Source organism: Cetorhinus maximus, chromosome 19, assembly GCF_964194155.1.
Source record: "Cetorhinus maximus chromosome 19, sCetMax3.hap1.1, whole genome shotgun sequence".
Lineage (NCBI taxonomy): Eukaryota > Metazoa > Chordata > Chondrichthyes > Lamniformes > Cetorhinidae > Cetorhinus > Cetorhinus maximus.
This window is the reverse complement of record NC_135897.1, coordinates 84141873-84164422: the sequence shown is the minus strand read 5'-3', so window position 1 is coordinate 84164422 and position 22550 is coordinate 84141873. Positions and strand designations below refer to the sequence as shown.

Sequence of the window (22550 nt, the reverse complement as noted above, 5' to 3'; positions counted from 1 at the left end):
ACTGTGGAATCTCTGTCTTTGAGCCAAAGCTCAGCTCCATGCCCACTGATCAGCCCCACCTTTATCATTTCTCCTCAACAGAAATATTCAAAAAAAAGCCAACTAAAAACTTCCTTGTGCATTACACAAGGCAATAAACGCAGAAAAATTTATTTCCAAAACCAGAGCTCAAGAACAAGAAAGGAATTCATGCTCCCACCGCCCCAGCCTCACTACATCCACCCCCCCACCCCAAACCCCCAAAAAAGCATCTTCTCAACGGTTCCTTTCCATGCTGCTCTCTAGAAACACATCTAAGTGCATGGTGAATCCATTTATATACTCCACTGGCAGCCACCTCCATAACTCTCATCACCCTCCAGGTGAAAAAGGGGAGACCATTCAGCAAGCTGACCTTCATCCTCATGGTTCTGATGCCATCCGATTTCCACAAAGCATCACAGTTTTGCAGCACACTGCAGCCTTTCCAGTTCCCAAAGATGGCAGACGATGCTCCTTCCATCATTACAATCAGTTCACTAGCATTTGACAGTTACGAAAGGCAACATTTTGAATGAAGATTAAAATTAATCTGCCAAGCAAATGGAGGTATTGATAAACATAAGTAGCTCTTCCTGCCTATCTGGACGGAGACACTTGTCCCACTGGCAGGCTCTGATAACATGCTCTGCAAAAATCAGAGCCTCTAATCACTGGAAAAAGGAACATCGCAATGTAAATTTTAATCCTAAACTGTGAACCTGAACCTATTCATGGAACTTTGTTTAATGAAGATGCAAGATATCGTGTGCACATTGAAACAAGGTTAACAATGTAAAAGATGCAGTTGGCGTCAGTTTCTGTCTTGGGAGTAACTTCACAGCCATTTCATAGGGTCATTGGGAAAATTGACCTCAAGTGTCAGGTCAATTTTCCCAATTAAGGGTGAAGCAGCTTGAAAAGTTATAAGCAGATAGATCAGTGGGTAAATACACCATGCGGTGCAGCACTTCACTGTACAGAGCAGAAACACCCCAGGGTTGATTCTCAAGTCTCTCTACTAAGCGAGTTGATAAGGACATAGTGGAAACCCCAAAACCCCACAGTCCATCTCAGGTTGCCTCATCTTGAAAAAGAGAGCGATGCAGATCAGCCAGGGTTCCTACTCCGGGTTACCATCTAGTCACCACTCCAAGCGTGTGTACACACACACACACCCCTCCATCATGCTCAGCCTCTTGTCCCTACGACACTCTCCATCCATGCAACATCATGGTCAGCTAGATGAGGCACCAGCAGGCTGCCAGAACCTTTGGTATCTCATTTGTAACACATTTAATGGCAGGATCGGAAGAACAGTGGGGCAGCACCTTTCAAATTCAATTGTCACAGCCAGAACCACCGTGAGCTTGCAGTGTTCAATCGCCTCTTTATATTTTAATTCACAAGCTGAGCATTCCAGTTTCAAAAAAGTAAGCTACTACCTCAAGTATGATTTACATTGACTGCACCAACACACTTCCAAGTTCTAGAGCAGTTAGGCAATAAAGTACCGGATCACAATAAACACCAATGGAAACCAATATAGCACAGATAATCATTAAATTTAAAGTATTTCTGTTTCAGGATTACACTGCAATTTAACCCTTTAATACGTAACAAAAAGCCCTTTCTCCCACCTCGTGTGTGTATAAAATATAAATATGCATCATCTAGTCACTGTATTGTATATTACTGTATGTCTGTCTGCCTGACCTCTCTGAGTTACCAAAATAATGGTGGGCTTTGAGGTGCTGTAAAGCAAGCATCTTATAGGAACATAGTGTTTAGGAGCAGGAGTAGGCCATTCGGCTCTTTGAGCCTGCTACGCCACTCAATAAGATCATGGCTGATTGGTTGTGGTCTCAACTCCACTTTCCTGCCTGTCCTCCATAACCCTGGACTCCCTTGTCTATCAAAAATCTATCAACTCTGCCTTGAAAATTTTCAATGATCCAGCCCCCACTACTTTCTGGGGAAGAGAATTCCACAGACTAACGACCCTCTGAGAAAAAAAATCCCCTCATCTCCGACTTAAAAGGGGAACCACTTATTCTTGAACTGTGTCCCCTAGTTCCAGTCTCCCCGACAAGAGGAAACATCCTCCCATTATCCACCCTGTCAAGTCCCCTCAGAATCTTATATGTTTCAATAAGATCACCTCTCACGTATCTAACCTCCAATAGTACAGGCCCAATGAGTGAACCTTCTCTGAACTACGTCTAATGCCAATATACCTTTTTTCAAATAAGGAGACCAAAACTGTGCACACTACTCCAAATGTGGTCTCACCAATATCTTCTACAGCTGCAGTAAAACTTGCCTACTTTATATTCCATTCCCCTTGCCATAAATGCCGACATTCCATTTGCCTTCCTAATAGCTGCTGTACCTGAATACTAACTTTTGAGATTCATGTACCAGGACACCCAGATCCCTCTGCAGCTCAGGGTTCTGCGATCTGTCTCCATTTAAATAATATACGGCTTTTCTATTCCTCCTGGCAAAGTGGTTCACATTTTCCCACGTTATGCTCCGTCTGCCAAATTTTTGCCCACTCCTTTAACCTATCTACATCCCTTTGTAGACTCTTTCCCTCCTCTTGACAACTTAATTTCTTTCTTGCTGTCATGGGCAAATTTAGCTCTCATACATTCAGTCCCTTTATCCACTGATATAGATTGTAAATAGTTGAGACCCCAGCACGGATCCCTATGGCACTCTACGAGTTACATCTTGCCAACCTAAAAAGACCCATTTATCCCTACACTCTGTTTCCCATTAGCTGGCCAACCCTTTATCCATGGTAATATGGTACCCACTATACCCCTGAGCTCTTGTACAATAAGCGTCGATGTACCACCTTATCAAATGCCTTATAGTCAGGGGAGACATCTCAGCTTGTGCAATAACGTGTAAGAGTTAGAAAAAGTATTTCCATTGCACCAACCAGCACTTCTGCAATGTGACAAGTAAGCGTTTCCCAAGCAAAAAGAATATAAATAACCCGGTCAGATTTTTATGTTTTCTGGAAGTAGAAGAAATGACAGTCGGAGCAGATCACGATACTGTCTTCGTGCTTTGCACCCAGGTATGAGTGCTCTAATAATGATGGGGGTTTAGGTGTAGGAATGACAAACAAGCTGACAATAACTGTCCAGCAGAGCTGAACACGGCTGATGCTACTGCATCATGACATTCAAAAGTATGCAAACACAAAAAGGATAATGAAATGAGATGGAGGGACACTTTAGAGAGTAGGGAAGGGGTCAGATGGGAGAAGGTGAGGGGGAATGGCACATCGAGAGGCCATCAGCCTGAGTTGGGGGACGGGGGATCGAGGGGGCGGGAGGGGGGTGAGGGGGGGGCAATCAAGGGTCAGGAGGGGGGTGAGGGGGGGGGTGGGGGGATCAAGGGGGCGGGGGGGAAAATCGAGGGGGCGGGAGGGAGGGCGGGGGTGTGGTGAGGGAGGGCAGGGGGATCGTGAGGGCAGGAGGGAAGTCGGGGGGGGGCAGGGGGATCGAGGGGGTGGGGGGAGAGGGCGGGGGGGTCGACAGGGCGGGAGGTGGGATCAAGGGGGCAGGGGGGGCGGGCGGATCGGGGGGGGCAGGAGGGAGGGTGGGGGGGCGGGCGGATCAGGGGGGTCACGCTGACAGAGGTTAAGGACAGGAGGGAGGGAGAAGAATGGCAGGAGGGAGGGGTGGAATGAGGGGGTCAAGTGGGAGGGTGAGGATGTTATGCTGTGCGGCTGTAGGGTGTGAGGTGTGTGTGTGCGTGTGTGTGAGGTTAGGGTGAGGGTGTCTGTGGCCAGGGTGAGGAGATTAAGGGGTTTGTTGGTCAGGGGGAGGGGTCATCATGGTGTGTGAGAGGAGATCATGGGGTGAGTGGGGTAAGGGTGCGTGGGAGAGAGGGACAGACGGACCCAGGAGGGAGGGAGGGAAATGGACGGATGGATGGAATGACCCGGGGGGAGTGGGGGGGGGAGAGGAGGAGAGGGAAGGGTGGAAGGGAGGCGGGGACAGGGAGGGAGACAAGGAAGGAGGGGGACCCAGCGTGAGTGCGAGGAGACCCGGGGTGGGAGTCCCGGGGTGGAGTCCCGGGGTGGGGGGGATGATGGATGGAGGGAGGGGCTTTGTCCAGAGCGATAGAGGGAGGTGGTCAAGAGGGTAGAAGAGGAGCAAAGGAAGGGTTGTTCAGGAGGAAGTGTGGGAGGGGGGGTCAAGTGGGAGGGTGAGGGTGTTATGCTTTGCGTCTGTGACTGATGAGGTTTTGGTGTGTGTGTGTGTGTGTGTGTGTGTGTGTGTGGTTAGGGTGAGGGGATCAGGGTATCTGTGGTCAGGGTGAGGAGTCATGGTGTGTGTGGTGAGGGTGGGGAGTTCACAGGGTGAGTGGTGTAAGGGTGAGGGGGGGATGGTGTCCCTGGTCAGGGTGATCAGGTTATGGGATGTGTGCGGTAAAGGGTGAGGGGGTCATGGGGTGAGTGTGGGGTGAGGATGAGGGGGCATGGTGTGCATGGTCAGAGTGAGGGGCTTTTAGAGTATGTGGGGTAAAGGGTGAGCGGGGTTTGGTGTGTGTGTGGTCACGGTGAAAGGGGTTATGGGGTGTGTGTGGGGTCAGGGTATTGGGGGGGGCAGGGTGTGTGTAGATAGGGTGAGGGGATCGTGGGGTGGGGGCGTGAGGCTGCACGGTCAGGGAGAGGGGGTTATGGCGTGTTAATGTGGTCAGGGTGAAGGGTTATGGGCTGTATGTGTGGTCAGGGTGAGGGGGGTTATGGGGTTTGTGTGTGGTCAGGGTGAAGGGGGTTATGGGGTGTGTGTAGTCAGGGTGAGGGGGGTTATGGGGTGTGTGTGGTCAGGGTGAGGGGAGGTTATGGGGTGTGTGTGGGGTCAGGGTGAGGGGCGTTATGGGGTGTGTGTGGTCAGGGTGAGGGAGGTTATAGGGTGTGTGTGGTCAGGGTGAGGGAGGTTATGGGGTGTGTGTGGTCAGGGTGAGGGGTTATGGGGTGTGTGTGGTCAGGGTGAGGGGTTATGGGGTGTGTGTGGTCAGGGTGAGGGGAGGTTATGGGGTGTGTGTGGGGTCAGGGTGAGGGGAGTTATGGGGTGTGTGTGGTCAGGGTGAGGGAGGTTATAGGGTGTGTGTGGTCAGGGTGAGGGAGGTTATGGGGTGTGTGTGGTCAGGGTGAGGGGTTATGGGGTGTGTGTGGTCAGGGTGAGGGGTTATGGGGTGTGTGTGGTCAGGGTGAGGGGTTATGGGGTGTGTGTGGTCAGGGTGAGGGGTTATGGGGTGTGTGTGGTCAGGGTGAGGGGTTATGGGGTGTGTGTGGTCAGGGTGAGGGGTTATGGGGTATGTGTGGTCAGGGTGAGGGGTTATGGGGTGTGTGTGGTCAGGGTGAGGGGTTATGGGGTGTGTGTGGTCAGGGTGAGGGGTTATGGGGTGTGTGTGGTCAGGGTGAGGGGTTATGGGGTGTGTGTGGTCAGGGTGAGGGGTTATGGGGTGTGTGTGGTCAGGGTGAGGGGTTATGGGGTGTGTGTGGTCAGGGTGAGGGGTTATGGGGTGTGTGTGGTCAGGGTGAGGGGTTATGGGGTGTGTGTAGTTAGGGTGAGGGGTTATGGGGTGTGTGTGGTCAGGATGAGGGGTTATGGGGTGTGTGGGGTCAGGGTGATGGGTTAATGAGATGTGCGGGGTCAGGGTGGGGGCGTAATGGGGAGTGTGTGGTAAGGCTGAGTGGGTTATTCGGTGTGTTTTCAGGGTGAGGGGGTGATGGGGTGTGTTGTCAGGGTGAGGGGGTTATGGGGGGGGGGGTGTGTGTGTGTGTGTGTGTGTGTGTGTGTGTGTGTGTGTGTGTGAAGTCAGGGTGAGGGGGTTATGGAGTGTGTAGGGACAGGGTGAATGGGTAATGGGGTTTGTGGGGTCAGGGTGAGGAGGTTATGGTTATCGAGTCTGCAGGGTCAAGGTGAGTGCATCATGGGGTGAGTGTGGGTCGGGGCTTGGGGGCAATGGGGTGTGTGGGGGGTCAGGCTGAGGGGGTTATGGGGTGTGAGTAAGGTCAGGGTTTGGGGGCAATGGGTTGTGTGTGGTAAGGGTGAAGGGGTTACAGAGTGCTTGTGATCAGGGTGATGGAGTTATGGGGTGAGTGGGCAACGTGAGGGGTCCATGGGGTGTGTGGGGTCAGGGTGAGAGGGTTATGGAGTGTGTGTGGTTAGGGTGAGGCTGTTATGGGGTGTGTATGGGGTAAAAGTGAGGGGGTGACCGGGTGTGTGCGCGCTCAGGGTGAGAGTGTTATGGGGTGTGTGTGTGGTCAGGGTGAGGTAGTTATGGGTTGCGAGTGTGGTCAGGGTGAGGGGGTTATGGGGTCTGTGTGTGTGTGGTCAGGGTGAGGGCGTTATGGGGTGTGTGTGGTCAGGGTGAGGGCGTTATGGGGTGTGTGGGGTCAGGGTGAGGGGGTGAAGGGGGGGTGTGTCTGTTCAGAGTGAGGGGATTATGGGTTGCGAGTGTAGTCAGGATGAGGGGGTAATGGGGTGTGTGTGTCATCAGGGTGAGGGGTTGATCAGGTGTGTGTGGGGTCAGGGTGAGGGCGTTATGGAGTGTGTAGGGTCAGGGTGAGGGGGCCCTGGGGTGTGTGGGGGCAGAGTGAGGGGGCCTTGGGGTGAGTAGTCAGGGGGAGGGGGTTATGGAGTGTCTAGGGTCAGGGTGAGGAGGTTATGGAGTGTCTAGGGTCAGGGTGAGGAGGTTATGGAGTGTGTGGGGTCAGGGTGAGGGGGTTATGGAGTGTGTGGGGTCAGGGTGAGGGGGTTATGGAGTGTGTGGGGTCAGGGTGAGGAGGTTATGGAGTGTGTGGGGTCAGGGTGAAAGGGTTATGGAGTGTGTGTGGACAGGGTGAGTATGTCATGGGGTGTGTGTGTGGTCAGTGTTTGGGGGCTATGGGGTATGTGTAGTCAGGGTGAGGGGGTTATGGTGAGGGTATGTGGTCAGGGTGAAGGGGTTATCCTGTGTGTGGGGTCAGGGTGATGAGGTTATAGTGTGTGTGTGGTCAGGATGATGGGGTTATAGTGTGTGTGTGGTCAGGATGATGGAGTTATAGTGTGTGTGTGGGGTCAGGGTGATGGGATTATAGTGTGTGTGGGGTCAGGGTGATGGGCTTATAGTGTGTGTGGGGTCAGGGTGATGGGGTTATAGTGTGTGTGTGTGGTCAGGATGATGGGGTTATAGTGTGTGTGTGGGGTCAGGGTGATGGGGTTATAGTGTGTGTGTGGGGTCAGGGTGATGGGGTTATAGTGTGTGTGTGGGGTCAGGGTGATGGGGTTATAGTGTGTGTGTGGGGTCAGGGTGATGGGGTTATAGTGTGTGTGTGGGGTCAGGGTGATGGGATTATAGTGTGTGTGGGGTCAGGGTGATGGGGTTATAGTGTGTGTGTGGGGTCAGGGTGATGGGGTTATAGTGTGTGTGTGTGTGGTCAGGGTGATGGGGTTATAGTGTGTGTGTGTGTGGTCAGGATGATGGGGTTATAGTGTGTGTGTGGGGTCAGGGTGATGGGGTTATAGTGTGTGTGTGGGGTCAGGGTGATGGGGTTATAGTGTGTGTGTGGGGTCAGGGTGATGGGGTTATAGTGTGTGTGTGGGGTCAGGGTGATGGGGTTATAGTGTGTGTGTGGAGTCAGGGTGATGGGGTTATAGTGTGTGTGTGGGGTCAGGGTGATGGGGTTATAGTGTGTGTGTGGGGTCAGGGTGATGGGGTTATAGTGTGTGTGTGGGGTCAGGGTGATGGGGTTATAGTGTGTGTGTGGGGTCAGGGTGATGGGGTTATAGTGTGTGTGTGGGGTCAGGGTGATGGGGTTATAGTGTGTGTGTGGGGTCAGAGTGATGGGGTTATAGTGTGTGTGTGGGGTCAGGGTGATGGGGTTATAGTGTGTGTGTGGGGTCAGGGTGATGGGATTATAGTGTGTGTGGGGTCAGGGTGATGGGGTTATAGTGTGTGTGTGTGGTCAGGATGATGGGGTTATAGTGTGTGTGTGGGGTCAGGGTGATAGGGTTATAGTGTGTGTGTGGGGTCAGGGTGATGGGGTTATAGTGTGTGTGTGTGTGTGGGGTCAGGGTGATGGGGTTATAGTGTGTGTGTGGGGTCAGGGTGATGGGGTTATAGTGTGTGTGTGGGGTCAGGGTGATGGGGTTATAGTGTGTGTGTGGGGTCAGGGTGATGGGGTTATAGTGTGTGTATGGGGTCAGGGTGATGGGGTTATAGTGTGTGTGTGGGGTCAGGGTGATGGGGTTATAGTGTGTGTGGGGTCAGGGTGATGGGGTTATAGTGTGTGTGTGGGGTCAGGGTGACGAGGTTACGGAGTGCTTGTGATCAGGGTGGCGGAGTTATGGGCTGTGTGGACAGGGTGAGGGGTCCATGGGGTGTGTGTGGCGTCAGGGTGAGGGGGTTATGGATTGTGTAGGGTCAGGGTGAGGGGGCTCTTGGCTGTGTAGGGTCAGAGTGAGGGGGCTTTAGGGTGAGTAGTCAGGGTGAGGGGGTTATGGAGTGTCTAGGGTCAGGGTGAGGGGGGTCTGGGGTGTGTGGGGTCAGAGTGAGAGGGCTTTGGGGTGAGTAGTCAGGGTGAAGGGGTTATGAAGTGTCCAGGGTCAGGGTGAGGAGGTTATGGAGTGTGTGGGGACAGGGTGAGGGGGTCATGGGCAGTGTGCGGAGTCAGGGTTTGGGGGCTATGGGGAGTGTGGGTGGTGAAGGTGAGGGGATTATGGGGTGTGTGTGCTGTCATGGTGAGGGGGCTATGGGTGTGGTGAGGGACAGGGGTTATGGGGTTTGTGGTCAGGGTGTGGGGGGTACGGTGTGTGCGCGTGTGCGTGCTCAAGGTGAGGGGTGTGTGAGGTCAGGGTGACGAGGTTAACGACTGCTTGTGATCAGGAGTTATGGGGTGTGTGGACAGGGTGAGGGGGTTATGGGGTGTGTGGACAGGGTGAGGGGGGTTATGGGGTGTGTGGACAGGGTGAGGGGGGGTTTTGGGGTGTGTGGACAGGGTGAGGGGGGGTTATGGGGTGTGTGGACAGGGTGAGGGGGGGTTATGGGGTGTGTGGACAGGGTGAGGGGGTTATGGGGTGTGTGGTCAGGGTGAGGGGGGTTATGGGGTGTGTGGACAGGGTGAGGGGGGGTTATGGGGTGTGTGGACAGGGTGAGGGGGGGTTATGGGGTGTGTGGACAGGGTGAAGGGGGGTTATGGGGTGTGTGGACAGGGTGAAGGGGGGTTATGGGGTGTGTGGACAGGGTGAGGGCGTTATGGGGTGTGTGGACAGGGTGAGGGGGTTATGGGGTGTGTGGACAGAGTGAGGGGGGGTTATGGGGTGTGTGGACAGGGTGAGGGGGGGTTATGGGGTGTGTGGACAGGGTGAGGGGTCCATGTGGTGTGTGGGGGGTCAGGGTGAAGGGGTCATGGGGAGTGTGTGGGGTCATGAGGTCTGCGCGGCCAGGGTGAGGGGGTTATGGGGTCTGTGTCTGGTCAGTGTGAGGGGGATATGGAGTGTGTGCCTGGCCAGTGTGAGGGGGTAATGGAGTGTGCGTGTGGTCCGGCTGAGAGGGTAATGGAGTGTGTGTGTGGTCCGGGTGAGGGCGTAATGGAGTGTGTGGGATCAGAGTGAGGGGGTAATGGGGTTTGTGGGGTCAGGGTGAGGAGGTTATGAAGAGTGTGGGGTCATGGTGAGGAGGTTATGGAGAGTGTGAGATCATGGTGAGGAGGTTATGAAGAGTGTGAGGTCATGGTGAGGAGGTTATGGAGAGTGTGAGATCATGGTGAGGAGGTTATGAAGAGTGTGGGGTCACGGTGAGGAGGTTATGGAGAGTGTGAGGTCACGGTGAGGAGGTTATGAAGAGTGTGGGGTCACGGTGAGGAGGTTATGAAGAGTGTGAGGTCACGGCGAGGAGGCTATGAAGAGTGTGAGGTCACGGTGAGGACGTTATGAAGAGTGTGGGGTCACGGTGAGGAGGTTATGAAGAGTGTGAGGTCATGGTGAGGAGGTTATGAAGAGTGTGAGGTCATGGTGAGGAGGTTATGAAGAGTGTGAGGTCACGGTGAAGAGGTTATGAAGAGTGTGGGGTCACAGTGAGGAGGTTATGAAGAGTGTGGGGTCACGGTGAGGAGGTTATGAAAAGTGTGGGATCACGGTGAAGAGGTTATGAAGCGTGTGGGGTCATGGTGAGGAGGTTATGAAGAGTGTGAGGTCACGGTGAGGAGGTTATGAAGAGTGTGAGGTCACGGTGAAGAGGTTATATTCATGGGGTCTGTGGGGACAGGGTGAGTGTGTGGTCAGGGTGAGAGGGTTATGGGGTGTCACTGTGTTGAAGGTGAAGGGTGTGAGTGTGTTGAGGGTGAGAGGGTGAGAGCGTGATCAGGCTGAGAGGGTGAGAGTGTGCTCAGGGTGAGAGTGTGGTCAGGGTGAGAGGCTGTGTATGGGGCCACAATGAGGGGCTTTTGGGGTGTGTGTAGGGTCAGGGTGAGGCGGTTATGGGATGAGTGTGGTCAGGGTGAGAGGGTGTGTGTGGGGTCAGTGTGAAGGGGTGATGGGGTGAGAGTGTGGTCAGGGTGAGGGGGTTATAGGGTGTTTGTGGGGTCATGGTGAGGAGGTTATGAAGAGTGTGGGGTCATGGTGAGGAGGTTATGAAGAGTGTGGGGTCTGTGGGGTCAGGGTGAGCACATCATGGGGTGAGTGTGGGTCAGGCTGAGGGGCTTTTGGGGTGTGTGCGCGGGGTCAGGGTGAGCGGGTGATGGGTGTGTGCGTGGGGTCAGGGTGAGGGGGTTATGGGTGTGTGCGCGGGGTCAGGGTGACGGGTTTATGGGTGCGTGCGCGGGATCAGGGTGACGGGTTTATGGGTGTGTGTGCGCGGGGTCAGGGTGAGGGGGTTATAGGTGTGTACGCGGGGTCAGGGTGAGGGGGTTATGGGTGTGTGCGCGGGGTCAGGGTGAGGGGGTTATGGGTGTGTGTGCGGGGTCAGGGTGAGGGGGTTATGGGTGTGTGCGCGAGGTCAGGGTGAGGGGGTTATGGGTGTGTGCGCGGGGTCAGGGTGAGGGGGTTATGGGTGTGTGCGCGGGGTCAGGGTGAGGGGGTTATGGGTGTGTGCGTGGGGTCAGGGTGAGGGGGTTATGGGTGTGTGCGCGGGGTCAGGGTGAGGGGGTTATGGGTGTGCGCGCGGGGTCAGGATGTGGGGGTTAAGGGTGCGTGCGCGGGGTCAGGGTGAGGGGGTTATGGGTGTGTGTGCGGGGTCAGGGTGAGGGGTTTATGGGTGTGTGCGCTGGGTCAGGGTGAGGGCTTTATGGGTGTGTGTGCGCGGGGTCAGGGTTAGGGGGTTATGGGTGTGTGTGTGGGGTCAGGGTGAGGGGGTTATGGGTGTGTGCGCGGGGTCAGGGTGAGGAGGTCATAAAGAGTGTGGGGTCATGATGAGGAGGTTATGATCATGGGGTCTGCAGGGTCAGAGTGAGCGCGTAATGGGGGGTGTGTGTGGTCAAGGTTTGGGGGCAATGGGGTGTGTGTGTGATCAGGGTGAGGGGTTCATGGGAAGTGTGTGGGGTCAGGGTGAGGGGGTTATGAGGTGTGTGGGGTCGGGGTGAGGGGGTTATGAGGTGTGTGAGGTCAGGGTGAGGGGGTTATGAGGTGTGTGGAGTCAGGGTGAAGTGCTCATGGGGAGTGTGTGGGGTAAGGGTGAGGGGTCCATGGGGTGTGTGGGGTCAGGGTGAGGGGGTTATGGGGTGCCAGAGTGTTGAGGGTGAGGGGGTGTGAATGTGTTGAAGGTGAGGGGGTGAGAGTGTGTTCAGGGTGAGAGAGAGTGCGAGTGTGGTCAGGGTGAGGGGGTTATGGGGTGTCAGTGTGTTGAGGGTGAGGGGGTGTGAATGTGTTGAAGGTGAGGGGGGTGAGTGTGTGTTCAGGGTGAGAGAGAGTGCGAGTGTGGTCAGGGTGAGGGGGTTATGGGGTGTCAGTGTGTTGAGGGTGAGGGGGTGTGAATGTGTTGAAGGTGAGGGGGTGAGTGTGTGTTCAGGGTGAGAGAGAGTGCAAGTGTGGTCAGGGTGAGTGTTATAGTGTGAGAGTGTGGTCAGGGTGAGGGGGTTATGGGGTGTGTGTGGTCAGCGTGAGGGGTTATGGGGTGTGTTGGGTCAGGGTGAGGGGGTTATGGGGAGTGTGTGGGATCAGGGTGAAGGGGTTATGGGTGTGTGTGGGGTCAGGGTGAGGGGGTTATGGGGTGTCAGTGTGTTGAGGGTGAGGGGGTGAGAGTGTGTTTAGGGTGAGAGAGCGCGCGAGTGTGGTCAGGGTAAGTGTTATAGTGTGTGTGTGGTCAGGGTGAGGGGGTTACTGGGTGTGTTTGTGGTCAGGGTGAGGAGGTTTGGGGTCTGTATGTGGTCAGGGTGAGGGGGTAATGGGATGTGTGGGGTCAGGGTGAGGGGGTTATGTGATGCGTGTGGGATCAGGGTGAGGGGGTTATGGGGGGTTGTGTGTGTTGTCAGCGTGAGGAGGTTAGTGGTGTGGTTGGGGTCAGGGTGAGAGGGTGATGGGGGGTTGTGTGGGGTCAGGGTGAGGGGGTGGTGGGAGGGGTCTGTGGGGTCAGGGTGAGGGGTTATGGTGTGTGTTTGGTCAAGGTGAGGGGGTTATGGTGTTTCTGAGGTCAAGGTGACGAGGTTACGGTGTGCTTGTGATCACCGTGGTGGGGTTATGGGGTGTGGGGTCAGGGTGAGGGGGTTATGGGTGTGTGCGCGGGGTCAGGGTGAGGGGGTTATGGGTGTGTGCGCGGGTCAGGGTGAGGGGGTTATGGGTGTGTGCGCGGGGTCAGGGTGAGGGGGTTAAGGGTGTGTGCGCGGGGTCAGGGTGAGGGGGTTAAGGGTGTGTGCGCGGGGTCAGGGTGAGGGGTTTATGGGTGTGTGCGCGGGGTCAGGGTGAGGGCTTTATGGGTGTGTGTGCGCGGGGTCAGGGTGAGGGGGTTATGTGTGTGTGTGCGGGGTCAGGGTGAGGGGCTTATGGGTGTGTGCGCGGGGTCAGGGTGAGGAGGTTATAAAGAGTGTGGGGTCATGATGAGGAGGTTATGATCATGGGGTCTGCGGAGTCAGAGTGAGCGCATCATGGGGGGTGTGTGTGGTCAAGGTTTGGGGGCAATGGGGTGTGTGTGTGATCAGGGTGAGGGGTTCATGGGAAGTGTGTGGGGTCAGGGTGAGGAGGTATGGGTGTGTGCGCGGAGTCTGTGTGAGGAGGTTATGGGTTGCGAGTGTGGTCAGGGTGAGGGGGGTTATGGGTGTGCGCACGGGGCCAGGGTGAGGGGGTTATGGGTGTGCGCGCGGGGTCAGGGTGAGGGGGTTATGGAGTGTGTGTGGGGTCAGGGTGAGGGGCTTATGGGTGTGTGTGTGTGGGGTCAGGGTGAGGGGGTTATGGGGAGTGTGTGGGGTCAGGGTGAAGGGTCCATGTGGTGTGTGGGGTCAGGGTGTGGGGGTCATGGGGAATGTGTGGGGTCAGGGTGAGGGGGTCATGGGGAATGTGGGGTCAGGGTGAGCGTGTCATGGGGTGTGTGGTCAAGGTTTGAGGGCAATGGGGAGTGTGTGTGGTCAGGGCTAGGTGCTCACGGGGAGTGTGTGGGGTCAGGGTGAGGGGTCCATGAGGTGTGTGGGGTCAGGGTGAGGTGCTCACGCGGAGTGTGTGGGGTGAGGGTGAGGGGGTTATGAGGTGTGTGGAGTCAGGGTGAGGTGCTCATGGGGAGTATGTGGGGTCAGAGTGAGGGGTCCATGGGGTGTGTGGGGTCAGGGTGAGGGGGTTATGAGGTGTGTGGAGTCAGGGTGAAGTGCTCATGGGGAGTTTGCGGGGTAAGGGTGAGGGGGCCATGGGGTGTGTGGGGTCAGGGTGAGGGGGTTATGGGTGTGTGTGGGGTCAGGGTGAGGGGGTGTTATGGGGTGTGTGGGGTCAGGGTGAGGGAGGTTATGGAGTGTGTGTGGTCAGGGTGAGGGGGGGGGGGTGTGTGGTCAGGGTGAGGGGGGGTGTGTGTGGTCAGGGTGATGGGGGGGGTGTGAGGTCAGGGTGATGGGGTGGGTGTGTGTGGTCAGGGTGAGGGGGGGGTGTGTGTGGTCAGGGTGAGGGGGGGGTGTGTGTGGTGGGTGATGGGGGGGGTGTGAGGTCAGGGTGATGGGGGGTGTGTGTGGTCAGGGTGAGGGGGGGGTGTGTGTGGTGGGTGAGGGGGGGGTGTGTGTGGTGGGTGATGGGGGGGGTGTGAGGTCAGGGTGATGGGGGGTGTGTGTGGTCAGGGTGATGGGGGCTGTGTGAGGTCAGGGTGATGGGGGGGGTGTGAGGTCAGGGTTTTGGGGGCTGTGTGACGTCAGGGTGATGGGGGGGGTGTGAGGTCAGGGTGATGGGGGGGGTGTGAGGTCAGGGTGATGGGGGGGGTGTGAGGTCAGGGTGATGGGGGGGGTGTGAGGTCAGGGTTTTGGGGGCTGTGTGAGGTCAGGGTGATGGGGGGTGTGTGAGGTCAGGGTGATGGGGGCTGTGTGAGGTCAGGGTGATGGGGGGGTGTGAGGTCAGGGTGATGGGGGGGTGTGAGGTCAGGGTGACGGGGGGGGTGTGAGGTCAGGGTGATGGGGGGGTGTGAGGTCAGGGTGACGGGGGGGGTGTGAGGTCAGGGTGATGGGGGGGTGTGAGGTCAGGGTGAGGGGGGGCTCAGGGGGGGTGTGGTCAGTGGGGGGGTGGGGTCAGGGTGAGGGGGGGCTCAGGGGGGGTGTGGTCAGTGGGGGGGTGGGGTCAGGGTGAGGGGGGGCTCAGGGGGGGTGTGGTCAGTGGGGGGGTGGGGTCAGGGTGAGGGGGGGCTCAGGGGGGGTGTGGTCAGTGGGGGGGTGATGTTCGGGGTGGGGGGGGGGTGATGTTCGGGGTGGGGGGGGGGTGATGTTCGGGGTGGGGGGGGGTGATGTTCGGGGTGGGTGGACACTCGGGGGGGGGGGGGGCGGGTGCGCCATGGTGGGAGCCCCCCCCGCCCCTCTCTCTCCCTGAGCCCTGTGCTCCCCGCTGCCCGGTTACCTCTCTCTGTTTGGGGTCCTGCGGGTAAACATCCGGGGGGCCGAGCCGGGGCCGTTTCAGCGGCCGCTGTTCGTAACTGAGGAATCCGAACGCCGCCATCCTACATCTCACCCGGGGAGAAAGCGGAGAGTTTGGAGCCGGCTTCCCACAATCCTTTAGGTGTCGGTCTCTCCGCTTTTTAAAGAAAGAATGAGAAGCTGATTATAAAAATACAGCAACAATCCCCGCGCAGAACAGCAGTGCCCAAAACCCCAAACTTTACAATACAGGGACATGCAAAACCCCCCCAAAATCACACAGACTCTCACTCACTCACTCACTCACTCACTGCTGGGCAGGTGCACTCATTTCATTTAAATATACATCTGGTCTATCATTCCCCAAATCTCACACTTTACCTGGGGATTTATTGCCTGTAAAAACTGGCTACAGTTTGATCTGGATCCCTCTCTCTCTAGAAATAAATAAATTGACTGTCCACTCCTAATTCTAGAAACGCTGCGCTCTTCTCCATTTGGGGTGACCAAAGTATCTCTTCGGTATCAATTGTCGCCAATCGAGACATTTTTTGGATGGGATAAATTGTCTCAGTCCATAATTTTTTTTTTAAAGTATTTGTTGCAAGGACAGTTCCAGAGAATGGCAACAACACTCAACCATCACACTTGAACTGCAAACTCTCGCAATTATGTTTGCTTGTTTCCGATGAGATGACATTTTATTTGTGTATTTTTTTTTTGGTTGGGGTGGGGAAAAATCAGATGCTTTGCATTTTGCAACATTTCGTGTCGCGGCATGAAACATGTTGCGCGATTTTTGGGTTTTTTTTTTAAATTATTACCCTCGGTTCCCATTCAACTTGTGCCTGGGGAAAGCAGCAGCAACAGCAGCAGCAATATATATATATATATATATATAAAATAATCCTGCTCCTTTACCCCCTGTCCAGATTGTTCAGTCCCTGTCCTTACCTTTCCAGAGGCTTATTTGCTGTTTCATGTGCAAGAAGCTGATCACAGCTGAGCATGTTCTAGCTCAGTAACAGTCCATTTAGCTCTGCCGCCACATCCAACCCCACTTTCCCAGTAATTATACAAGATAATGTGTTTCTAGGATCCCTTCCTGTTCCTCCTCCTCCTCCTCCTCAGTTATTAGACCTTTTTTTGCCGGGCTGCAGCGCGCTTACTGTCCTCTGTATTGACGCAGCCCCAGTGCCGGCACCAAACAGCTTGTTCGGCAAGCCCCCATTTAAAGGGGAAGGAAAAACATCGGGTCGGCCGATAAATATTTCCGATCCTCTCCCGAAGTCGGCGGCTGAGGAGTCGAGGGGCTTGTCAAGGGGGAGGGGTAGAGGGGGGGCGGTTCTGCAAAAGGGAAATGCTCGCGTGTCCTGTCCAAGCATATTTAGAATGCAAATTCCAGTTGTGTTTGCGGTCTGCTTAAGCACTTTAATGCCTCTAAAGTCGTGAAGGATTTGTGGGTTCAACTCCCACTGCAAACCCACAAATCCTTTATGGCAAAGATTTAAGGCTGACACTCCAGTGCATTACTCGGAGGGGTGATGCATGGTCGGAGGTGTCAGCATTCAGATGAGATGTTAAATTGGGCTCCTGTCTGCCCCTCTCAGGTGGATGTAAAAGATTCCACGCCAATACTTTTGAAGAAAAACCAGGACATTTTCTTCAGGCGCCCTGGCCAATAATAATCCCTGAACCCATGAACATCATGGAGAAAAAAACAACAGATTATCTAGTCATGGTCACATTGCTGTTTGTGGGAGCTTGCTGTGCACAAATTGGCTGCCACATACCCTACGTGGCAACAGTACTTCAAAAAGTACTTCATTGGCTGTACAGTGCGCTAGAATGCCCTGAGGTGAATGGCAGTGCACAAATGCAAATCCTTGTTTCTGGCCAAGGCACGTTGCAGCGCCTCCTGGAGGTGCTAGTTCTGCTCGGGGCTGGTGGCCATGGTTCGAATGACAGGAATATGTTCACCCAGGGTGCAGCTGCATTTCTGCACAAGGGCCACTCAGAAAAGAAATGCAGCTGTCACAGGGACTGCCTCAACTTTGATACTGCACTCATGAGCAGAGCTGTCTACCAGCTGCAGGCAACAGTGAGGCAGGTGTTGGAGCTTTAGGCACACAAAACACAGGAATGGAGGAGCGGGAGTGGGCCTCTCTGCCCTTCGAGTTTTTTCCATCATGGCTGATGTGTATTTTAACTCCATCTGCCCAGCTTGATTCCAGGGCCCTTGGCACCTTCACTTAATAAAATTATATCAATCTCAGTTTTGAAATTTTTAACTGAACCCCCTCCCCACCCCAGCCTCCAGCCTCAACAGTTTTTTGGAGGAGAGTTCCTGATTTCCACTACTCTTTGTGTGAAGAGTGTGTCTTGAAATTAACGCTGAACAGACTAGCTGTAATTTTAAGGTTATACCTCCTTGTACTGGACTTCCCCAACCAGATGAAATGATTTCTCCCTACCCACCTCTGTTAAGCAGTGTAAACCCCTCACTTAGATCCATGATCAATGCAAGATGAGATGTACCTTGTGGCAAATTTTATAAATAAGCACTCCACGAATCATGTTATCAGAGCCCTTTTTGGAAATTCAGATGCAGAGACTAGCACAACATCACAGCACAATCTTCTTCAATTAACTTTATTCATGTTGAGTGTACTGTGCACTGCCACCAAAATCCAACTAAGTGTCCTCATTGCACAAAGCTCTGTTTGCAAAATCCCCATGTGTTTATGTTCAATGTTATCAAAGGCATTTACACTTTCAGGAAGAGTGACATAGCTTGCAAAAACATTAAAATAAATCATAAGTGATGATTCTTTTGGAAAACTTCTATCAAAATTTAAACTGAAATTAGTTCATTGCCCATTTTTATGAGTTGCACCTGCCAAGTCTGATTTTATTTGCAAAAATAAAAGATTTGCATTTATATAGCACCTTTCACAACCACCAGACCTCTCAAAGTGCTTCACAGCCAATGAAGTGCTTTTTGAAATGTGATCACTGCGATAGGAAATGGGGCAACCAATTCGCACACAGCAAGCTCCCATAAACAGCAACAGGATAGTGATCAGATAATCTGTTTTTGTAATGTTGATTGAGGGATAAATATTGTCCAGGACACTGGGAATTACTCCCTGCTCTTCCTCGAAACAGTGCTGTGTGGTCTAATTATAGCAGGCAGATAGGCCCTTGGTTTTATATTTCATCCAAAAGACAAAACCTCCAACAGTGCAGCACTGCCTTAGTAATGCATTGGATTGTCATTCTTGATGTTTTATTTATTTTTTCATGGAATGTAGGCATCACTGGCTAGACCAGCATTTATTGCCCATATCTAATTGCCCCCAAGAAGGTGGTGATGACCTGCCTTCATGAACCGCTGCACTCCATTTTATGTTCAAATCAGATTTTGTGCTCATATAGTGAATTTTTGGAATTCTCTACCACAGCTCTGGATGCGCAATCATTGGGTATATTTAAGATCGAGGTAAATCGATTTTTGGATACTAAAGGAATTAAGCGATACGGGGATAGTGCAGGAAGATGGAGTTGAGATAGAAGATCACCCATGATTTGTTGAATGGCTGAGCAGACTCAAGATGATCTACTCCAGCTCTTATTTCCTATGTCCTGGTGTTCGATAGAGTAACACCCAGAGACCTTAAAAATAAACTTCCCTTCTTTTGTTTGCGTTGCACAATAGTTTCCGTGATCACAGCCCTCTACTAATATGTGACCAGAGTGCCTCTATTAATGCAAAATTATGCAATATCCTTTATGTACAAAGAGAGGTGCAAATAACATGATTGAAGATATAAACTGTATGATTCCATAAACCACCACACGAACAAAATACACCATGGTTGAATTGTCAATATTTACCTTGTTTGAATTAAATATTTGTAGTGTTAATCAGTTTGTCAATGATTTGGCTTTATTATGATAGTTCAAGCCATTTCACAGTGCTGGTTACAATTGCTTAACTGTCTAGTTTTATTTGTAATTGATTACAAATGCATTGCTCAATGTTTATCTTTGAAGGTTTTAATAACTTCAATTGGGAGAATAAGAATGAGAAAAGGCCATGTAGTATATATGATTGAAACTATTTTCTAAACATCTGTTCAAGATGGAATGCATCTTGATACTTCCCAATGTGCAACTCAGTTCACTCCACTGCTTCCCCAATCAGAAACTTGTTTGAAAATGCCCTTAGTACGCTAATGGACAAAGTATGCTAACTTACTTAATGTGTGGAGTTGGGATGAAGAAGAGGGAGGGATGTGGATCCCCTAGTATCTGTGGGGAAAGTTGAGGAACATGAGTTAGAATACTAATCCACAGCCAGTCACCTCATTGTCCTAATAGTCTTTAGGGTGTCTTCATCTAATTATTCTGCAAGCCAATGCCTTAATAGAAGGGAACTGGCTGACAGTGGAAAACTTACCAGTGCTCTGGGTTACTCAGAGGCTTGGTTTGAAGCACTGGGTTTCCTCAAGTGTCAGTGCATTCAACAAATAGCCTGTTGACCTTCAAGTTCATCACTTAGGCATGAAGCATGATCAAACCGATTTTCAGAAAGTGGCCACAGCCTGTAGAACTGTGCCACCTCTCAAGCGAATGCCTGTGGAATAGAACCACCAATCAATTAATTGCCTGTAGAACAGAACCACTGTTCAATTCATTGCCTGTAGAACAGAACCACCATTCAATTCAGTGCCTGTAGAACAGACCACCAACCAATTCAGTGCCTGTAGAACAGACCACCAACCAATTCAGTGCCGGTAGAACAAACCACCAACCAATTCAGTGCCTGTAGAATAGACCACCAACCAATTCAGTACCTGTAGAACAGACCACTGACCAATTCAGTGCCTGTAGAACAGACCACCAACCAATTCAGTGCCTGTAGAACAGACCACCAACCAATTCATTGCCTGTAGAACAGACCACCAACCAATTCAGTGCCTGTAGAATAGACCACCAATCAAGTCAGTGCCAAGATAGGACAGAAGAGAAAATATTTAAAAATAGCATTTCATAAATGCAGTCATTGATTACAGTTGAGAACTGCAGCAATAAACTGTTAACCTAAAAGACTAATAACATGACAGAGAATATGGAACTATATAATGCATCATTTTATGATTTTTGATTTAGACAACTAAAGGCTAAAAATGGAAGTCAATATTTATTTTGTAATGCCCTTGAGTTAGGGAAAAGGTTAAAGTAAGGAATAATTTATCTTCTTTATACAGGTGGCTCTTGTCCTTTGTAATCTCAGTTGACAATAGGCTCCGTTCTGTTGCCTGGTGATACCCTACACTTAAGATTCTGTTCTGCTGTGGCCAATTGGCAGAAAAACATTAAGAAATGTTATTTACACTTAACTCCTCTTCAGATAATCATGTTTTGTTCTTGATCCAAGAATATAATAACTTTCACTAATTGAAGGTGAGAAATGTGGTTTTGCAAGTTCAGCAGATATTAGGAGAATAACAGCCATTGCAAACAACAACTTGCAATTACACAGCACTCTACACATCAAGAAAAACCTCTTAATTGTGCCTTACTGGTTAAAAATTGAAGGCACAGCAAAAAAAGTTTCTGGGAGGGAGTGGAATGAATGAGATGGAAATCAAAATTAAAGACATGGCTTTCGAAGGGACTTTTGAACGCAAGGCGGCAATTCACAAGGCAAGCAGAAGAAAATTCCAAAGAGCAGGGGCCATAATACCCAAATGATTGCTCTCTGATGGTGGAGCAGAAGGAGCAGCAATACCATAACATCACAGAGGTGGGTAGACGCCTGCGAGTGCAACGGGAGAGCTTCCTTCAGATAAAGTCGAGTGAGACCTTGGAAGAATTGAAATATGGGGTGATGGTCTTGAAGCCAATCTGGTGGGCACAGGGAACACAGCAGGACTAGCCGGGGTTAGGGAGCCGGGTGTTGGGGGGTGCAGAGGGGTGTTAGCAGAGAGGTTTTTGGAATTTTGTATGGCAGAACATAGCTGGAGAGTGCCAACTGGAATCAATTCTTCATGTTTAAGCCCAGGGGGTGGGGATAACTTTGACTTTGACAACAGTGCAAAATGCACAATATTGGCCTGGCCCATTAAACACCTTTCTCAATTTTAGTTTCTCTTGAAGTCAATCGAGAGAGGTGTTTAACTGGCAGGGGTGTTTAATAGAGTGAACGCTGGCAGGCTATTTTAACTGTAGACATAGCTTGGCACAGCCCAGATTAGTTCTATCCTCACTTAAAAGGGAGAGATTGCTGCAATGTTTGTTGACACATTTACCTTTTTGCCATAGTGCATAGAGGAAACAGTTCCCCTATTCACAAAAATATGCTTCCTAATGATAATCACACTCCTGACTTGTGCCTTCTAGATGGTAAACAGGCTTTGAGGAGTCAGGAGGTAAGTTACTCGTGCAGAATTCCCAAGTTTCTGGTCAATGGTAACCCCCAGGATGTTGATGTTGAGGGAATTCAGTGATGGTAATGCCATTGAATGTCCAGGGCAAATGGTTAGATTCTCTTTTGTTGGAGATGATCATTGCCTGGCACTTGCGAGGTGCTAATCGGAAGAAATATGCTAATTTGCATACTAAGACTGGTGGGAATAGGGTCCTTCTGTTGTGGTCCCATGGCCTCTGGATGTGTGACTATTACAATCCCAGCTGAGGTTACCCCTGGACAAGCCTGATCCTAGAGTGGAACCCAGCTAGATAGACCCTAAATTTTATTTGTTTGTTTAGATGCGTGGAGAGTAGCTACTGAACAGGGGCATAGGAGTCAGCTGATGAGCTTTTAACAAAATAATAAAATATTTATTTTACAAGAACAGATGAAGTATATTAAAATACTCCTTCACCTTTACAGGTGTATACCGATTTGTAAGTATAACACAGGTTACAAAAGCTATCATAAACTCTAATGTCCACAGTAAGTACACAGTCCATGTAAATCTATGGCACTCTGTGGTCAGTCACACCAGACTCTGAAACCAAGTGACAGATGCCACCTCAGCCAGATGCTATGGATCTCTCCTCAACTCCCCCTATACGCTTGTCACACTATGAGCCAACCAGTCTCACTGAGTTCCGCCTTTCACATGAGGGTTTCCAAACTCCACCCTCCAAGACCTTGCCTTGGAATCTTCTCCCAAAATGACGCTTTCTCTCGGATGCCTTCCGCGAGGGTTCACCTTCAGGTTTTCGAATTCTCCTTCTATTCTGATGTTCCTCTTCCCTGGGTCACCACGTACACTCAAGCTGTCTTCCACACACTCAGCCGTTAACAGTACACCACTGCATCACCTGCCCATAACAAAGTGTTACAGACCTTCAGTTGTCCCTTTGGGCCTTCTTGCCTCTTGCGATCTGTTCTCGCTTTAAATCTGCTTTCGGCAGCTTTTCTCTCTGCCCCTCACTTTTAACTTCATTAACAGGACCTTTTCCCAGGTTCCTGTCCTTC

At 52.0% G+C, this 22550-nt stretch overlaps 1 protein-coding gene across 1 annotated transcript in view; it reads right to left on the bottom strand.

Annotated features, from left to right (window-relative positions):
- LOC144693984 (mediator of RNA polymerase II transcription subunit 12-like protein) overlaps positions 1–16234 on the bottom strand; it is a 590784-nt gene extending 574550 nt beyond the window's left edge. The window contains exons 1-2 of the mRNA XM_078564267.1: positions 16010–16234; positions 15039–15212 (exon numbers count right to left, since the gene is read on the bottom strand). Coding sequence (XP_078420393.1) covers positions 15039–15137 — 99 coding nt within the window. The 5' untranslated portion in view covers positions 15138–15212; positions 16010–16234. The remainder of the gene's footprint in view (positions 1–15038; positions 15213–16009) is intronic.
- Between the last annotated feature and the right edge of the window lie 6316 nt (positions 16235–22550).